Genomic DNA, 16,357 nt, shown 5'->3' on the forward strand with positions numbered 1-16,357 from the left:
TGTGGCAGGCACGAAGATACTCTATGCCCAAGGAAGTCAAGGAAATTTCCTTTACGAAAAGATCCTGGACCGACCGGGAATCGAACCCGTCACCCTCAGCATGGTCTTGCTGAATACCCGTGCGTTTACCGCCTCGGCTATATGGGCCCTTAATATACCAACGTAACCTAGACGAATAAACAACCTAATAATGTTTTGAGTGCTTGAACGTTGTCCAAACGTATCCTTGACGCCGTACTTTTACACTAACAACACCCATATTCCCTATAAAAGATCATATTGAAGTCTCCTACATCTTTCCAAGGTAACACGTTTCAGAGGACAACCAAATATTACTATATTCTGGTTGATCAGAAGCTTTGCTGTTTTGCCTTTCTCGTACACCGAAGTGTACTGAAAGGCTACATACATGTTCACTCAAAAAAAAATCACATATACCAATCAACTCAGTTCGACGAATTAAGATGATGTCTGTATGTGTGTATGTATGTATGTCTGTGCACAAAAAAAAAGTTCACTGATTTCTAAGGCACTTCCCATTAGCCGATTTTTCGTATTATAGCGCAGTTTCGAGTTCAAAAGGAATCGCTCAAGAAACTTCTTTAGCGATTCCTTGCAGAAACTTTCTACGGTGACTGCCATTTGAATTGTCATTTCTTCGCAACTGCGTACTGCGATTTCAGAAAAACGGTTTCTTGGGCGATTCAGGCAAGGAATTCCCCATGCATCAAGATAGGCTGAGAAATTCCTTCTGAACTGCAAACAGCCCTTATAGCTCGAATCGAACCGGAATTTAACCGCATTGTTTGCTATATTAAAATGGTTCGGATCGGTCGAGGCGTTCCGGAGTTATGGCCATTTCAATGATCCGGACCAACACCGGTGGAACTGGCCGTATATGAAGCTTAACCAAGCCCCATCTTGCGACACATCAAACTGCGGCGATGTGTGTAACCTTTAGCATGGTTGACAAATTTTGTGCGGAAATGAACACAGTAGACCAGAAATTCCACGATGTCGGCCCAAAGTTCAAGATGGCGGCTCCAAATTCAAGATGGCGGCTGTTCAATAGAGTTTCAAGCTATAATTGGTATAAGGAAGGTGTCCGAAGTCCAGAATATCTATAATGGCGGTCGTAAATCCAATATGGCGGCGTCAAATTGAAAATGGCGACTGTTTAATGGAGTTTTAGGACCAGAAACCATGGGTACATTTGGTATGGGGAAGAGGTCTGGACTCCATAAATGGCGAGCAGAATATCCAAGACGGCGGTTGAAGATGGCTGCTGTTTAACCCTCTAATACCCAAATTTTTGATTTTGATCTAAATATCATTTTTCGTCGTCTAAAATCGATTTAAACATGTTTTGGAAGATGATTCTTTTTAATTCTCGATTTCGTCAATTTCAGTTTTTGATTTTTCTAATTTTTATTTTTGAACATCTCCACACTTTTATATTTTTCCTGGAAGCCAATTTGGGAACCGGATTTTTTGAGATGAAAACATTTTGAGATTTTATGATTATTGTAGAAATATTATTACTTCAATTTTTTTTCACAGAAAATTTTATTTTCCGTGTAATTTTAAGGAGAATAATTTTAGAGTGTATTCGATTCCCTTAAACTATTAAACAAGGATAGAATGATTTGGGAAAAATTTCAAATATGTCAATTGTAGCGATTTAATACAAAATAAACAATGACTTCTAAAGGGTGACTGAAACATCAATTTTTCAATGATTTTTAAAAAATGTAAATACGCTTCAAAATACACCAAAAACCATTTTGAGATATTCAGAACAGCCCTAAATATCAGCCAAAAATATAAAAAGTTTGATTTTCCACCAAACAAAAATTACAAAAATGCTCAAACAATACCCCGTCTAAAGGCGGGATTGGGTATTAGAGGGTTAAGAGATCATGAAGTCTCCTACATCTTTCCAAGGTGTCTAACTTATCATTCTTTCCCATGCCTCAGCAGTCGCAAGGACGTGGTCAGGACAGCTCTCGACTGTTGGAGGATTGCGTCAATCTTGTCGAAGAATCATAGATTAGTCCTAAATCTTTGTGCTATCCGTGGAATCCGGGGCTGCCTTCATGACAAAAAAAAACAACAAATATTCGGCAGAAGGCTCGGAGGGTCAAGTCACATATACCAATCAACTCAGTTCGACAAATTAAGATGATGTCTGTATGTGCGTATGTATGTGTGTATGTATGTATGTCCGTGCGCAAAAATAGTTCACTCATTTTTAAGACACTTCTAATTAGTCGATTTTTCGGATTATAGCTCGAATCGAACCGGAATTTAACCGCATTGTTCGCTATTTTAAAATGGTCCGGATCGGTCGAGGCGTTCCGGAGTTATGGCCATTTCAATGATCTGGACCAGCACCGGTGGAACTGGCCGTATATGAAACTTAACCAAGCCCCATCATGCGACACATCAAACTGCGGCGATGTGTGTAACCTTTAGCATGGTTGACGAGTTTTGTGCGGAAATGAACACAGTAGACCAGAAATTCCACGATGTCGGCCCAAAGTTCAAGATGGCGGCTCCAAATTCAAGATGGCGGCTGTTCAATAGAGTTTCTGGCTCTAAAACCATGTAATATGGATTGGATATATTTGGTATGAGGAAGATGTCCGAAGTCCAAAAATGGCGACCAGAATATCCAAAATAACGGTCTAAAATCTAATATGGCGGCTCCAAATTCAAGATGGCGACTGTTTAATGGAGTTTTAGGACTTGAAACCATGGGTATATTTGGTATGGGAAAGAAGTCTGGACTCCATAAATGGCGAGCAGAATATCCAAGATAGCGGTGCAGCATCCAAGACGGCGGTTGAAGATGGCTGCTGTTTAATTGTGTACAGATTTTTTACCGATTTTAGCAACCCGAGATGAATTTTATGTTGCCAAAATGGAGTTTTGTCAAAATCGGTAACAATTTTTTGTGGTTAATTTTCATAAATACGAGCTATTCAAAAATAAGTGAACGCTCCCTTAGATGACGTTCATAAACCTCAAGGGACCGGGAGGATCAGAAACCAGATGTCCAGGGTCCAAAAATGACGACCAGAATATCCAAGATGGCGGTTTAAATCCAAGATGATGATTCAACATTCAAGGTGGCTGATGTTTAATGGAGTTTTAGGCTCTAAAACCATGCAATATGTGTACATTTGGTATTGGAAGCTGCCTGGAGTACAGAAATGACGATTAAAATATCCAAGATGACGACGAAAATATCCAACATGGCGTCTCTAAATTCAAGATGGCGACTGTTTAATGAAGTTTTGGACCTGAACATGGGTATATTTGGTATGGGGGAGAAGTCAGGACTCCCAAAATGGCAACCAGAATATTCAAGATGGTGGTCTAAAATCCAAAATGGCAGCTAAAAGTTTAAAATGGCTTCTGTTTAATGGAGTTTAAAGCTCTAAAACCGTACAATACGGGTATATTTTGTATTGCGAAGAAGTCTGGAGTCCAAAAATGACGATTAAAATATCCATGATAGCGACCAATATATCCAAGATGGCGTTTTTAAGTTCAAGATGGCGGCTGTTTAATGCAGGTTTAGGCTCTAAAACCATTCAATGTGGGTATATTTGGCATGGGGCAGACTACCGTAGTTCAAAAACAGCGACCAGAATATCCAAGATGACGTCTTAAAATTCAAAATGGTGGCTATGGAGTTTTGGGACCTAAAACCATTCAATATCGGTATATTTGGTATGAGGAAGAAGTCTGAAGTCCAAAAATTGCGTCCAGAATTTCCAAGCTGCCGAACATAAATCAAAATGGCGACTCAAAATTCGAGATTGCGGCTGTTTTTCAAGAGTTTAAGGCTCATAAATCAAAAGTCAGATAAACGATATGATCTCTGATGCCATGAAATGGATTTCTGTTAAACTTATGAAAGTGCGATATTCATCAACATGTCCCTTGAGTTGTATTGAAATGTGTTTTCGAAGGCACGATACAGGCGCCATCACCACTAGGTGGATTAAATAGGGTTTTTTAAAATCATTGAATTGTCTCTGAAATCATTCAATATTTTCATACTTGCGCATTTAAAATAATGTTTGTTCTATACTAGAGGTTCTAGCCAGTAAGATGCCAATTTTATGTAATTACCGATTTTATTACCTGGAATAGTAATGCTGCAGCCGGTGCTCCTTGAGCCATTCTCGCAGGATTAGCTTCTGCTGCAGGTTGAGGGCGGCCCGCTGCAGGCGCTGTTCATCTCCGGGTGGCAGCTCTGGAAGACGATCTGGGTCACCGCAACTGGACAGGGACGAAATTCCTGAAACGGACAAGAGACAGAGAGAGGAAGAGCAAAATCAGTCATCCGTTGGAGAATCCGTGCTACAAGCGTGGTTACGCATGTACTTAACCTAGATGCCGTGGTGCGGTCACGGAAACAATGTTGTTGTAATTATAAAGGTCAAATGTGGGCGGCATAACATATCTCATGTTTATGTAGATTGCGGAGTGTTGCGGTTTCCCACCAGGCTCTGCAGAATCTCCGAGGCGAAACACGACGAGAGGAGCAACTGCAACAGCATGCACGGAATGTGGCTGGCTAGCTATACGGCACGACGCTTTTTATTCACCGTTGATATGGTTATTGCTGCACAATTTAATTTACGCTATAATAGCCTGCCCTATCATGTGACTGCACTGGGGAGTGCATGTAGATGAAAAATTGAGTCCGTAGTGCCTGCAGTAGCCCGGCAGAACAGTGAATACACGCATTATTGCCATTGGCGAAACTACGGTTATCCTACAGACTGTGTAAGCTACAGTTAAAGGTCACTCAATGCAATTCCATGTTGTTATAAAAATATTCGATTTTTTCACACATTATGAGCTCAGAGCTCCATAAGTATTTTAAAGAAATTAGAAAATCATTGCTGGACGTGACTACACCAATAAAGATAAACAATGTTTGGATGGATCGTACCATCCAACGAAGCTTCATACCACATCATAGTCTAACCACTCGGAAGAATGCCACCCTTCTCCAAACATTGCAGCAATTAAACACAGAGAGAAGCGAAAACTACCAAAAACCACACAAGTGAATAGAAGGAAGGCAGAGTACCCGAGTAGCGAATTTGCATTTTACGGCCCGAGCGTAAAATGCACCATACTCATTAAATTTTGATCGTCATATGAGATGGGAACTCCTTTCTCTGACTTCTGCCGGTTTCGGTTATTTCCTGCGCGCCAAGATTTTAATTGTTACGAATAGCTTCGTAACCGTTTGCTTTCGTCGGCACGGATGCCAAACATTTCTCATGCAATACTAGGGTGAAGGAATTGGTAGTTCTACTCAAACCGTGCTAATTGCAAGAATTTATGCAAATGTGTTATGGCTTTCTCTCACATGTACTCACGACATCTGAGGAAACTGCATGCATGCATCAATTCATTAGGCTTGCTTACTAATGGAACGTTTGTGTAATTTATTCCACTTAGTGAATAATAGGACCCGTACTTCTGAAGCGGTAGACATGCTTGTATTGAGCAATACGATGCTAATGGAGTCTGGGTTCGATTCCTGATCAATACAGGATCTTCTGTATTATTTTCTAAGTTGTTTTCGAGATACTTAGGCATTGAGTATCTCAGTACCTGCCACACGGTATTCAAAAGAAAAACTATCAATTGCCAAAGAAAGCTCTGCAAAAGCGCCCAAGTAATAGTTTTTAGTCAAACAAACTAAAAGAGGTTCTCAAAACCATCATAAAACCAAAATAAATGATACATGCTTTTATGATGGTTCTTAAAACCTCTGTAAGACTTATTGGTCATGAAAATATAACTTAAGCGTTCATAGAACCAGTGCTGATAAAACTCAAATTTACAAATCTCACGGTTGAGATTTTCAACGAGCGAATGACAAAAGGCTTTTTATCGTCTCAGTCTACTGTTTGGTTTGTGTAGTAATGTAAGTGGAGCGATAAAATAACTAAGAGGGTAAGAATAAAATTTTGTTCTAGATTTAGGAGGTTTCATGGAGTTCTAGAGGCGTTTCAAAGCATTTCAAGGTGTTTCAAAGCGTTTAAGAGCGTTTCAAGGGTCGCAGGTGAATTTGACGGAGTTTTCATAAGGCTTTAAGAGGCGTTTCAAAGCGATTCAAAGCGTTTCAAGGCGTTTCAGGAGGTTTACGGGGGCTTCAGAGGCTCGCAGGCTGATTTCACGAAGATTTCATGAAGGTTTCAGAGTCGATTCAAAGCGTTTCAGGAGGTTTCATAAGGTTATAGGCGGTTTCAGAGGCTCTCAAGTGAATTTCACGGAGGTTTCATGAGGGTTTCTGTTTCAAGGCGTTTCAGGGCATTCCAGAGCATTTCACGAAGTTTCACAGGGGTTTTATAGGACTTCAGAGGCTTTCAGTTGGATTTCATGGAGATTTCATGGGGGTTTCAAAGCATTTCATGAGGTTTCCGGTGAGTTTTAGGGGGCTTAAGAGGCTCGCAGGCAGGGATGCTAGATGTGAAGACATGTCTTCAAATTGAAGACATTTGAAGTTCAGTGAAGACATTTATTTTTGTGAAGACATGTGGAAGACATTTCAAATTTTTCGATGATCATCTGAAGGAGTTTTCGAGGATCTCCTGGAGGAATTTCCGAGGAACCCCTGGAGTAATTTACGAGAATCTCTCGGAGGAACTCCCGAGTTTCTCCTGCAGGAGTTTCCGAAACTCCTGGAAGAATTCTCAATCCGATTCGATTTCGATTCGATTCGACCTCTTAGAGGAATTCCCGATGAAGCCCTAGAGAAATTCCCGAGAAACTCCTGTAGGAATTTTTGAGGAACTCCTGGATGAATTGCCATGGAATTCCTGGAGGAATTCCTCTTGGAATTCCCAATAAACTTCCGGAAAAATCCCGAGGAACACCGACAGAAATTTCCAAGGAACTTCTGTAAGAATTGCCGAGGACTTCCTGGAGGATCTCTAAGGATCTCCTGGAGGAATTCTCAAGAAACTCTGGAAGGATTTTTCGAGGATGTTCAGGAGGAGTTCCCGAGGATCTCCTAGTGGAATTTCTAAAGAGCTCCTAGAGGAATCCCCGATGAACTCCTAGAGAAGTTCCCGAAGATCTCGCGAAAAAATTTCCTAAGAGCTCCTTGAGGAATTCCCGAAGAACTCCTGGAGGGATTCCCGGGGAAGTTCTGGAGGAATTGCCGAGGAACTCCTGGAGGAACTTGTAGAAGAATTCCTGAGAGAATGCTCGGTAAACTCAACTCCTGAAGAAATTTTCGGGAAACTTATGAAAGAATTCCAGTGGAACTCGAGGAATTTCTGGCAAAATTCCTGAGGAACTCCTGAAGGAATTCCTGTGAATCTTTTGGAGGAACTGCCGAGGATCTGCATGGCGATTTGCTGAGACGATCTGCATAAATTCACGAGGAACTTCTGGGGGAATTCTCGAGGATGATCTGGAAAATTCCCGAGAAACTCCACGATGACTTCCCAGGAATCTTCTATTTACGAGGACTTTCCGAGGAATTCGCGAAGGAGTTCCTAGAGAAATTGCCGGATTAATAAGAGGCAAAATAACAAAAACGAATACCAAAATTTTGTGTAAATAACACCTAGAAAATAACAAGTCATGTTATTTCTATAATGAATGCATGTTCTAAGTGTTACATCTGTTTCTCTGTGGTATAAATTTTGACTTCTAACATTAATTTTATACTAAAGCCACAATATGGGGTGTGAAGACATTTTAGCGTGCCTTGTGAAGACATTGGAAAATTCACCTTGCATCCCTGCTCGCAGGTGAATTCCACGGAGGTTTCATGAGGGTTTCAGAGGCGTTTCAAAGTTTTTCAATGCGTTTCAGGGTATTTCAGGAGGTTTCAAAGGGGTTTTGGAGGCTCTCAGGTGAATTTCAAGGTGGTTTTATAGGGATTTAACAGGCGTTTTTAAGCGCTTCAAAGCGTTTCAAGGCGTTGCAGGCGTTTTAATGCGTTTCAGGGCGTTTCAGGTGGAGTATTGTGTTGTTCTTTGCTGAGTATTGTGTTGTTCTTTACAGAGAAGAACATTAATCAAGACAATGAGATGATCGGAATTGAACCACAAAAAACCCACAACAATTGGTGAGATCTTTCTAATGTTATTTATTTATAAATAATTCTACTTCATTATATTTACTTTATAACTGCATATAAGTTGAAAATTCGCTATTTTCAACATCCTTTCATCTATTGGAAGATGCTTCAGTTCTGGGCTCTTTCTAAGTTGATGAAGGGATTTATAAATGCTTGCAAGGACTTGGCCAGGTGTGTGAAGCTAAGTGAATCTATGACATTGTAGATAGTAGCGACATCAGCAATGTCAATGGATATATTCAACTTTGCAACTCCATCCAAGATTTGTGCAAGTATTCATGCTATGCTATGCTATGCTATGCTTCAGGGCGTTTCAGGTGGTTTAAGAGGGGCTTAAGCGGGCTTCAGAGGTTTGCAGGTAAATTTCACGGCGGTTTTATACATATTTCAGAGGAGGTTCAAAGCGTTTCAGTACGTTTCAGGGCGCTTAAAGAGGTTTACAGGGGCTTTAGGGGACATCAGAGGCTCTCAGGTGACTTTTACGGAGGTTTTAAAGGTGTTTTAGACGCGTTTCAAAGCGTTTCAGGGCGTTTAAACACAGAGAACAGACGTTTAGGCTCAAACAAAAATACGTCGAAATCGTGTGTAAAGGAATTAAGTGTACCTCAACGCCACCAACGGAGACTGCCCCACATATAAAGTCGATTTGATCCCATGATGGCAGTGTTCATTGTTAAAATACACTAGCCCTCAAAGCGACACGAGCGCCAAACGGCCAAAAACGGCGAGCACTGGAAACAAAAATGACAACACAACAATATAAGTGACGGGACGCTGACGCCACGCAACGGGAGCATAACGACATACTGTGATATGACCGTTACAAAGTTTTACACAAGGCAGAAAGTAAAGATAGACGTCTGTTCTCAGTGGTTTAAATGCGTTTCAGGGTGTTTAAGGGGGCTTCAGAGGCTCGCAGGTGAATTTAAAGGAAGTTTCTTGAGGGTTTAAGAGGCGACAATCAACTATGTTGGTAGATCCGATGACCTACATATACTCAAAGAAGTTCTTGCAGATCCTCAAACTGACAAATAACTCCCCACTTGACAACACATAGCAACATGGGGCTGTGTAAGCATAAATTTTATTCATAAGGCTTCAATAGATCACTGATAACGCTTGTAGATCAGATGGCCTTAACTCAAGGGAGTTCTCGGATACTGCTATACAATCATAGAACCAACCTGGGGTTGTGTGAGTATTAACCTCATTCTTAATGCTCTTAGATATAACTGCCTAGTAGACCTCGATGACCTATACTCAAGGGAGTTCTTGGAGACCCTTAAAGATTCTTTGAACTCAAAACTTGATAGATCATAGTTACCTGAGGTTATGTGAGTATGAACATACATTTATTTGTTCCACATCATTAAGACAAGACATAATCAACAATAGTACGCCACAATACTCGGTTTGTGGCTGCCGCTCTCCATCCTCGGTCGCGCCCAATGCTCGCCAAGTCACGCTCCACCTGGTCCGCCCATCGTGCTCTCTGCGCTCCACGCCTTCTTGTGCCAACCGGATCCGTTGCAAACACCAGCTTTGCAGGGTTGTTGTCCGGCATTCTTGCAACATGCCCTGCCCACCGTATCCTTCCAGCTTTGGCCACCTTCTGGATGCTGGGTTCGCCGTAAAGTGCAGCTAGCTCGTGGTTCATCCTTCTCCGCCACACACCGTTCTCCTGCACACCGCCGAAGATCGTTCTTAGCACGCGTCGCTCGAAAACTCCGAGTGCTTGTAGGTCCTCCTCGAGCATGGTCCATGTCTCGTGCCCGTAGAGGATTACCGGTCTTATTAACGTTTTGTACATGGTGCATTTGGTGCGTGGGTGAATCTTTTTCGACCGCAGTTTCTTCTGGAGCCCGTAGTAGGCCCGACTTCCGCTGATGATGCGCCTCCGAATTTCACGGCTCACGTTGTTGTCAGCCGTCAGTAAGGATCCGAGGTAGACGAATTCCTCCACCACCTCGAAAGTATCCCCGTCTATCGTAACATTACTACCCAGACGGATCCGGTCGTGTTCGGTTCCGCCTACCAGCATGTACTTTGTTTTTGAGGCATTCACCATCAGTCCGACCTTTGCTGCTTCACGTTTCAGGCGGGTGTACAGTTCTGCCACCGTTCCAAATGTTCTAGCGATAATGTCCATGTCGTCCGCAAAGCACACAAATTGACCGGATTTTGTGAAAATCGTTCCACGGCTGTTGAGCCCGGCTCGTCGCATCACACCTTCCAGCGCGATGTTGAAGAGTAGACATGAGAGTCCGTCACCTTGTCGCAGTCCCCGGTGAGATACGAATGAACTAGATAGTTCACCCGAAACCCTTACGCAGTTTTGCACACCGTCCATCGTTGCTTTAATCAGTCTAGTCAGCTTCCCAGGAAAGCCGTTTTCGTCCATGATTCTCCATAGCTCTGCGCGGTCGATACTATCGTATGCCGCTTTGAAGTCAATGAACAGGTGGTGCGTTAGGACCTGGTATTCACGGCATTTCTGGAGGATTTGCCGTACGGTAAAGATCTGGTCCGTTGTCGACCGGCCGTCGATGAAGCCGGCTTGATAACTTCCCACGAACTCATTTGTTTTAGGTGACAGACGACGGAAGATGATCTGGGATAGCACTTTGTAGGCAGCATTCAAAATAGTGATCGCCCTGAAGTTCTCACATTCCAAATGGTCGCCTTTCTTGTGACTGGGGCAGATTACCCCTTCCTTCCACTCCTCCGGTAGCTGTTCGGTTTCCCAGATCCTGACTATCAGCCGATGCAGACAGGTGGCCAACTTTTCTGGGCCCATCTTGATGAGTTCAGCTGCGATACCATCCTTACCAGCTGCTTTGTTGGTTTTGAGCTGGTGAATGGCATCCTTAACTTCCCTCAGCGTGGGAGTTGGTTCATTTCCGTCCTCCGCTGCACTGGCGTCGTCGTTCCTTCCGTTGCCGTGGGCTCCCGTGCCTACGTTCTCCACGCCGTTCAGGTGCTGATCGAAGTGCTGCTTCCACCTTTCGATCACCTCACGTCCGTCCGTCAAGAGGCCTCCGTCTTTATCCCTGCATATTTCGGCTCGCGGCACGAAGCCGTTGCGGGATGCGTTGAGCTTCTGATAGAACTTCCGTGTTTCTTGGGAACGGCACAGCAGTTCCATTTCTTCACACTCCGCTTCTTCCAGGCGGCGCTTTTTCTCCCGAAAGAGGCGGGTCTGCTGTTTCCGCTTCTGTTTGTAACGTTCCACGTTCTGTCGGGTCCCTTGCTGCAGCATTATCGCCCTCGCTGCGTTCTTCTCCTCCAAAACCGTTCTGCACTCTTCGTCGAACCATTCGTTTCGTCGATTCCGTTCCACGTACCCGATGGTGCTCTCGGCTGCGTCGTTGATGGCTGCTTTCACTGTACTCCAGCAGTCCTCTAGAGGGGCCTCATCGAGCTCGCCCTCGTCTGGCAACGCGGCTTCGAGATTCTGCGCGTATGCTGAGGTGACATCCGGTTGCTTCAGTCGCTCTAGGTTGTACCGTGGCGGTCGCCGGTACCGTACATTGTTGATGACGGAGAGTTTTGGGCGCAGTTTGACCATCACCAGATAGTGGTCGGAGTCGATGTTGGCGCCACGATAGGTCCTGACGTCGATAATGTCGGAGAAGTGCCGTCCGTCAATCAGAACGTGGTCGATTTGAGATTCCGTCTGCTGTGGTGATCTCCAGGTGTAACGATAAGGGAGGCTGTGTTGGAAAAAGGTGCTACGTATGGCCATATTTTTGGAGGCGGCGAAATCAATGAGTCGTAGGCCGTTTTCGTTCGTTTGCTGGTGGGCGCTAAACTTACCAATCGTCGGTCTGAATTCCTCCTCCTGGCCTACCTGAGCGTTCAAATCTCCTATGATGATCTTGACGTCGTGGCTTGGGCAGCGGTCGTACTCGCGTTCGAGCTGCGCGTAAAATGCGTCCTTGTCATCATCAGTACTTCCGGAGTGTGGGCTGTGCACGTTTATTATGCTGAAGTTGAAAAATCGGCCCTTGATCCTCAACCTGCACATTCTTTCGTCGATCGGCCACCAACCGATCACGCGCCTCTGCATATCACCCATCACGATGAAAGCTGTTCCCAGCTCGCGTGTGTTGCCGCAGCTCTGGTAGATGGTATGATTACCTCTAAACGTGAAAAATGTGAGTATGAACCTTAGTCGTAAATCTCTTAGAGACAATCAACTACGTTGGTATATTCGATGACCTATACTCAAGGAAGTTCTTGGAGATGCTCAAACTGACAAATAATTCATCACTTGACAGCAAATAGCAACATGAGGCTATGTAAGCCTAAATTTCATTCATAATACTCCAATAGATCACTGATTAGTGATTACGCTTGTGGATCAGATGGCCTTAACTCAAGGGAATTCTCGGATATGCAATAAAATCATAGAACCAACCGCTTGATAGAACATAGATGCCTGGGACTGTGTGAGTATAAACCTCATTCTTAATGCTCTAGTAGCCCTCGTTGATTCCCAAGTAACATTTTTAGTCAAATAGACTAGAAGAGGGTTTCATAACCATCATAAAACTAAAATAAAAGGTTTAGGTTTTATGCTGGTTGTCAAAGCCTCTACAAGACTAATTGGCCAACAAAATGTTACTTGGATTCGATGACCTATTTTCAAGGGAGTTCTTGGAGAACCTTAAAGAATCATTGGTAGATCCGATGACCTGTACGCAAGAAAGTTCTTGGAGATCCTCAAACTGGCAACGAACTCACCACTTGAAAACACATAGCAACAAGCATAAATTTCATTCATAATGCTCCTATAGTTCACTGATTACGCTTGTAGATCAGATGGCCTGAACTCCAGGGAGTTCTCGAGTACTCTTAGACTTTTAACCCTTAAACACTCCGTAAACGTCCCTCAACTCTTAATTCTGCCTTTTTTTCCCCGTAAACCAACTTTAACTGTAATCTTGAATACTCCAACTGCTCTGAACATATTCAAGTTCCATTTAGGTAACGTTACCTAATTGGAGGGACTAAAATAGATTTTACCCAAATGGATGCTACCCAAATTGAGGTTTCAGTGTATGTTCTAGATTTAGGAATAATTCTCACACTTTACTTGTGTAATGACTGCTCGAACCGTCAGCGGCAACTTTTTGCGACACAAAAGAAAAGCTTCAAATGCAATATCGTTGTACATGTCACAGCAGCCCACCCATTTTCGATGAAACTCGGCTTTCAACGTACCTACCAACCATCATCAAATGGCCCCAGCTGCCATATCGTTAGATGATGACTTTCTGGTTTGGCATGGTGACAAAATAGATGGCAGATTCTTCCTGTTCTTGCGCTAGTCTTAATCTAGCTGGTATATGTATACAGCATAACCCAATCACGGGCCCCCCTTTGCTCTTTTGGGGGATGACAATATCGATGAGATTGCGATGGTAGCATCAGCATCAGCAGCACCATCCTCACACAAATTGAGTGCGGTAAATGAGGGAGGCAACGATGGAAGATACCAACGACAACATCAGCACTTCCGCAGCAATCAGCTTCGAAGGAGTGATTACACAATCGTTGAATGGATATCGTAAGGAATACGCAGCTCAAAAAGTAAGTTAAATTGGGGAACAAATCATTTGCATGAAAAAAATATAATAAAATGACGTAGAATTACTATGTTCATGAAATTCATTTGTATATGCTGTAATTTAAACTCAAATACTTCGAAGTATTTTCAGCAATTTTCAGAGATTAAAACTGCCAATATTTTTTTCAAAGATGTTCCCTTCTTTGTATCATAGGATGCTCTTTCTAGTTACAACAGAGACATAGTCCCTGTGAATGAATGTGTTTATCATTTATTTTTAGGCCAAATGCCATTCGGCCAAATGGCGTTCAGCCACAATTCCCTTTTCGGAAAAATGTCATATTTGCTGAAGCAAAAATAACCAAAAGAGATAATAAGAGTTCGAATATAATACGCCACTAACAAGTTTGTCTTCTTTCTATTTAAGGCCGTTCTTCAATTTATGCCAAACATCCCTTTTGCCAAATGTCTTCATACCCGTATCATACCCGAAAAATTAATGTTTTCTGGAAAATGGTTTTCTGGGGAATGTTATAGATTCAGATTCTCTTGTAACCTCCTGAAACTCCCTGAAAGGTCCCTGTGACCCTCTTCAATGACTTCGCAATCCCCTGGAACATCCCTTGAAAGGTCTGGGACCCCCTGAAATGCTCCACAATGAAAAAAGAGGCATAATATGCGAATGAATTCAATATCTTTACTCGGAGTAGATGGGTTTGGATAAATTTTTGACACAAAGTGTAAAGAAAAGACGCTAAAGTTATTGATCAATGAATGCGGAAGTATGCATATTCGACCCATTCTCACTTCCAACGACGATACAATAAAACTTTCCGTAAGTGAAATTTCTCGGAGAATTGAAAGTGAAGAGAGAAAGCGGAGTAAAACTAGCTCAATACTCTGATTTCCAACATCTTGCGACACATGACACCGTCCCCATTCATCCAAACCCATCTACTCCGAACAGATATATTGAATGTATTCGCATTTTATACGTCTTGTTTGCCCATTGTCGCTCCGCTGGGACTCTCTGAAAAGCCCCTGAGACCCCCTGATATTTCCTGGATCATTCTGAAACGCCCTTGGAGCCCCTGTGAAACCTCCTGGAACTCTTGGAAAGCCACTTAGAACCTCTGTGATCTCTTGCTACCCCTAAAATCCCCCGTAAAGCCTCTGAGACCCTCTGGAACGATACTGAGACTCCCTCCGGAGAACCCCTAGAAATCCCCGAGAACTCCTGAAATTCATTGAGACCCCCTGAAACGCCCCTGAGACCTCTCGATACTTTCTGAGACCACATAAAACTCTTCTGAGACCTCCAGGTCCCCCCTGAAATGCCACAGGAGCCCTCTAGAAACTCCCTGAGATTTCCTTCAAAGTCTTTAAAACCACTTGAAGCCCCCCTGAGACCTTCTGAAGCCCCTAAGACACTGATACACCATAAACGTCTCCGAGGTCTCTTGGTACCCCCTTGAAAACCACTTGGACCTACTCATACGCGCCAATTTGTGACGTAGTTGGGGGGGCGAGGCCTCTCAAAATCAACCAAATTCGTAAAATTTCGACGCAGTTCATCTAGTTTAGGCATATTTACGTGAAAACTAGTGCATTAAGTAAAAAAAAAGTTGGATATTGTCCAATTTTGGAGAGCTTCGCCCCCCCAACTACATCACAATTTGGCGCCTATGGACCTACTGAAACGCATCAGAACCCTCCTGGAATTCCATGAGAACTCCTGAAACGCTCCTGACACTTCCAGAAACCCTTCTGAAATCTTTTGGAACCCTCTTAAAACCCCCTGCGAGCCTCTGAACAGCCCCGAGACACTTAAGCGCCCCAGAGACGCCTTGAAACCACATGAGCTGCCCTCGGGCACCCTAAAACTCCCCTAAGACCCCTCAAATGCCTCTGAGATGACACAGAGACCTTCTTCCCGAGTAGCTTAATAATAGCATATTTTGATATGGAGATCAAAAAGTGATAATGGTTTAAAAATAGACAAGTAATGCGTCACCTCGCCAGTTTGGAGAACTTGGTGAACCAGTTTTGGTTGTTTCTGTTGAAATGCAAAAATCATTTTGGAAGTATTTCAAACTTTTAAGAATATCATGTATGGGTTCGATTGACAAGAGATAAAAGATCTAAAAATAAATCATAAACCTAAAAATAAACCATCAACATATCATATTTAGATTTTGTAAGATCTAATCAATAGCAGCGAGTTATTCGTTTGATCTTAAAATATCAAATTTTGATATTGTTCAGATGTTCCAAGAACATTTCAAGATGTTAATTTCAGATCTTTTATCTCTTATATCAATCAAACCAATATCATGTTTTGATTGTCAGTATTTCGCCTCCACCCGGGTTAAAACGCCCCTGAAACCTGCTGAAACCCCTTGCCGTCATCTGAAACGTCCCAGCAACTTCCCTTTGCTCTCCCCCTTAAACACCCTTGGCCATCATTACCATAGTTAGGCAGCATCTATTTATTACGTAACGCTAAAATCGACATTTTTCGACCCTCCCTTCCCCCCACCGTAACGCTTTTTCGTATGGAAACCCAATTTTTTTTGTATAGGCCGTAACGCTAGGCCATACTCCGCCCTCCCATTAGAGCGTTACGTAATTTGGGGATGGCGCCTTACAATAAC

The 16,357-nt window shown here is 43.0% G+C and overlaps 1 protein-coding gene across 7 annotated transcripts in view; it reads right to left on the minus strand.

Annotated features, from left to right (window-relative positions):
* The window catches only part of LOC109416814 (apoptosis-resistant E3 ubiquitin protein ligase 1), a 118,847-nt gene that overhangs the window by 17,892 nt on the left and 84,598 nt on the right, over positions 1-16,357 (minus strand). For all 7 annotated transcript variants that reach the window (XM_019690880.3, XM_019690879.3, XM_062848974.1 and 4 more), the window contains one exon: positions 4,156-4,312. In XM_019690880.3, the coding sequence (XP_019546425.3) occupies positions 4,156-4,312 (157 nt within the window). The remainder of the gene's footprint in view (positions 1-4,155; positions 4,313-16,357) is intronic.

The sequence above is a fragment of the Aedes albopictus genome, chromosome 2, assembly GCF_035046485.1.
Source record: "Aedes albopictus strain Foshan chromosome 2, AalbF5, whole genome shotgun sequence".
Lineage (NCBI taxonomy): Eukaryota > Metazoa > Arthropoda > Insecta > Diptera > Culicidae > Aedes > Aedes albopictus.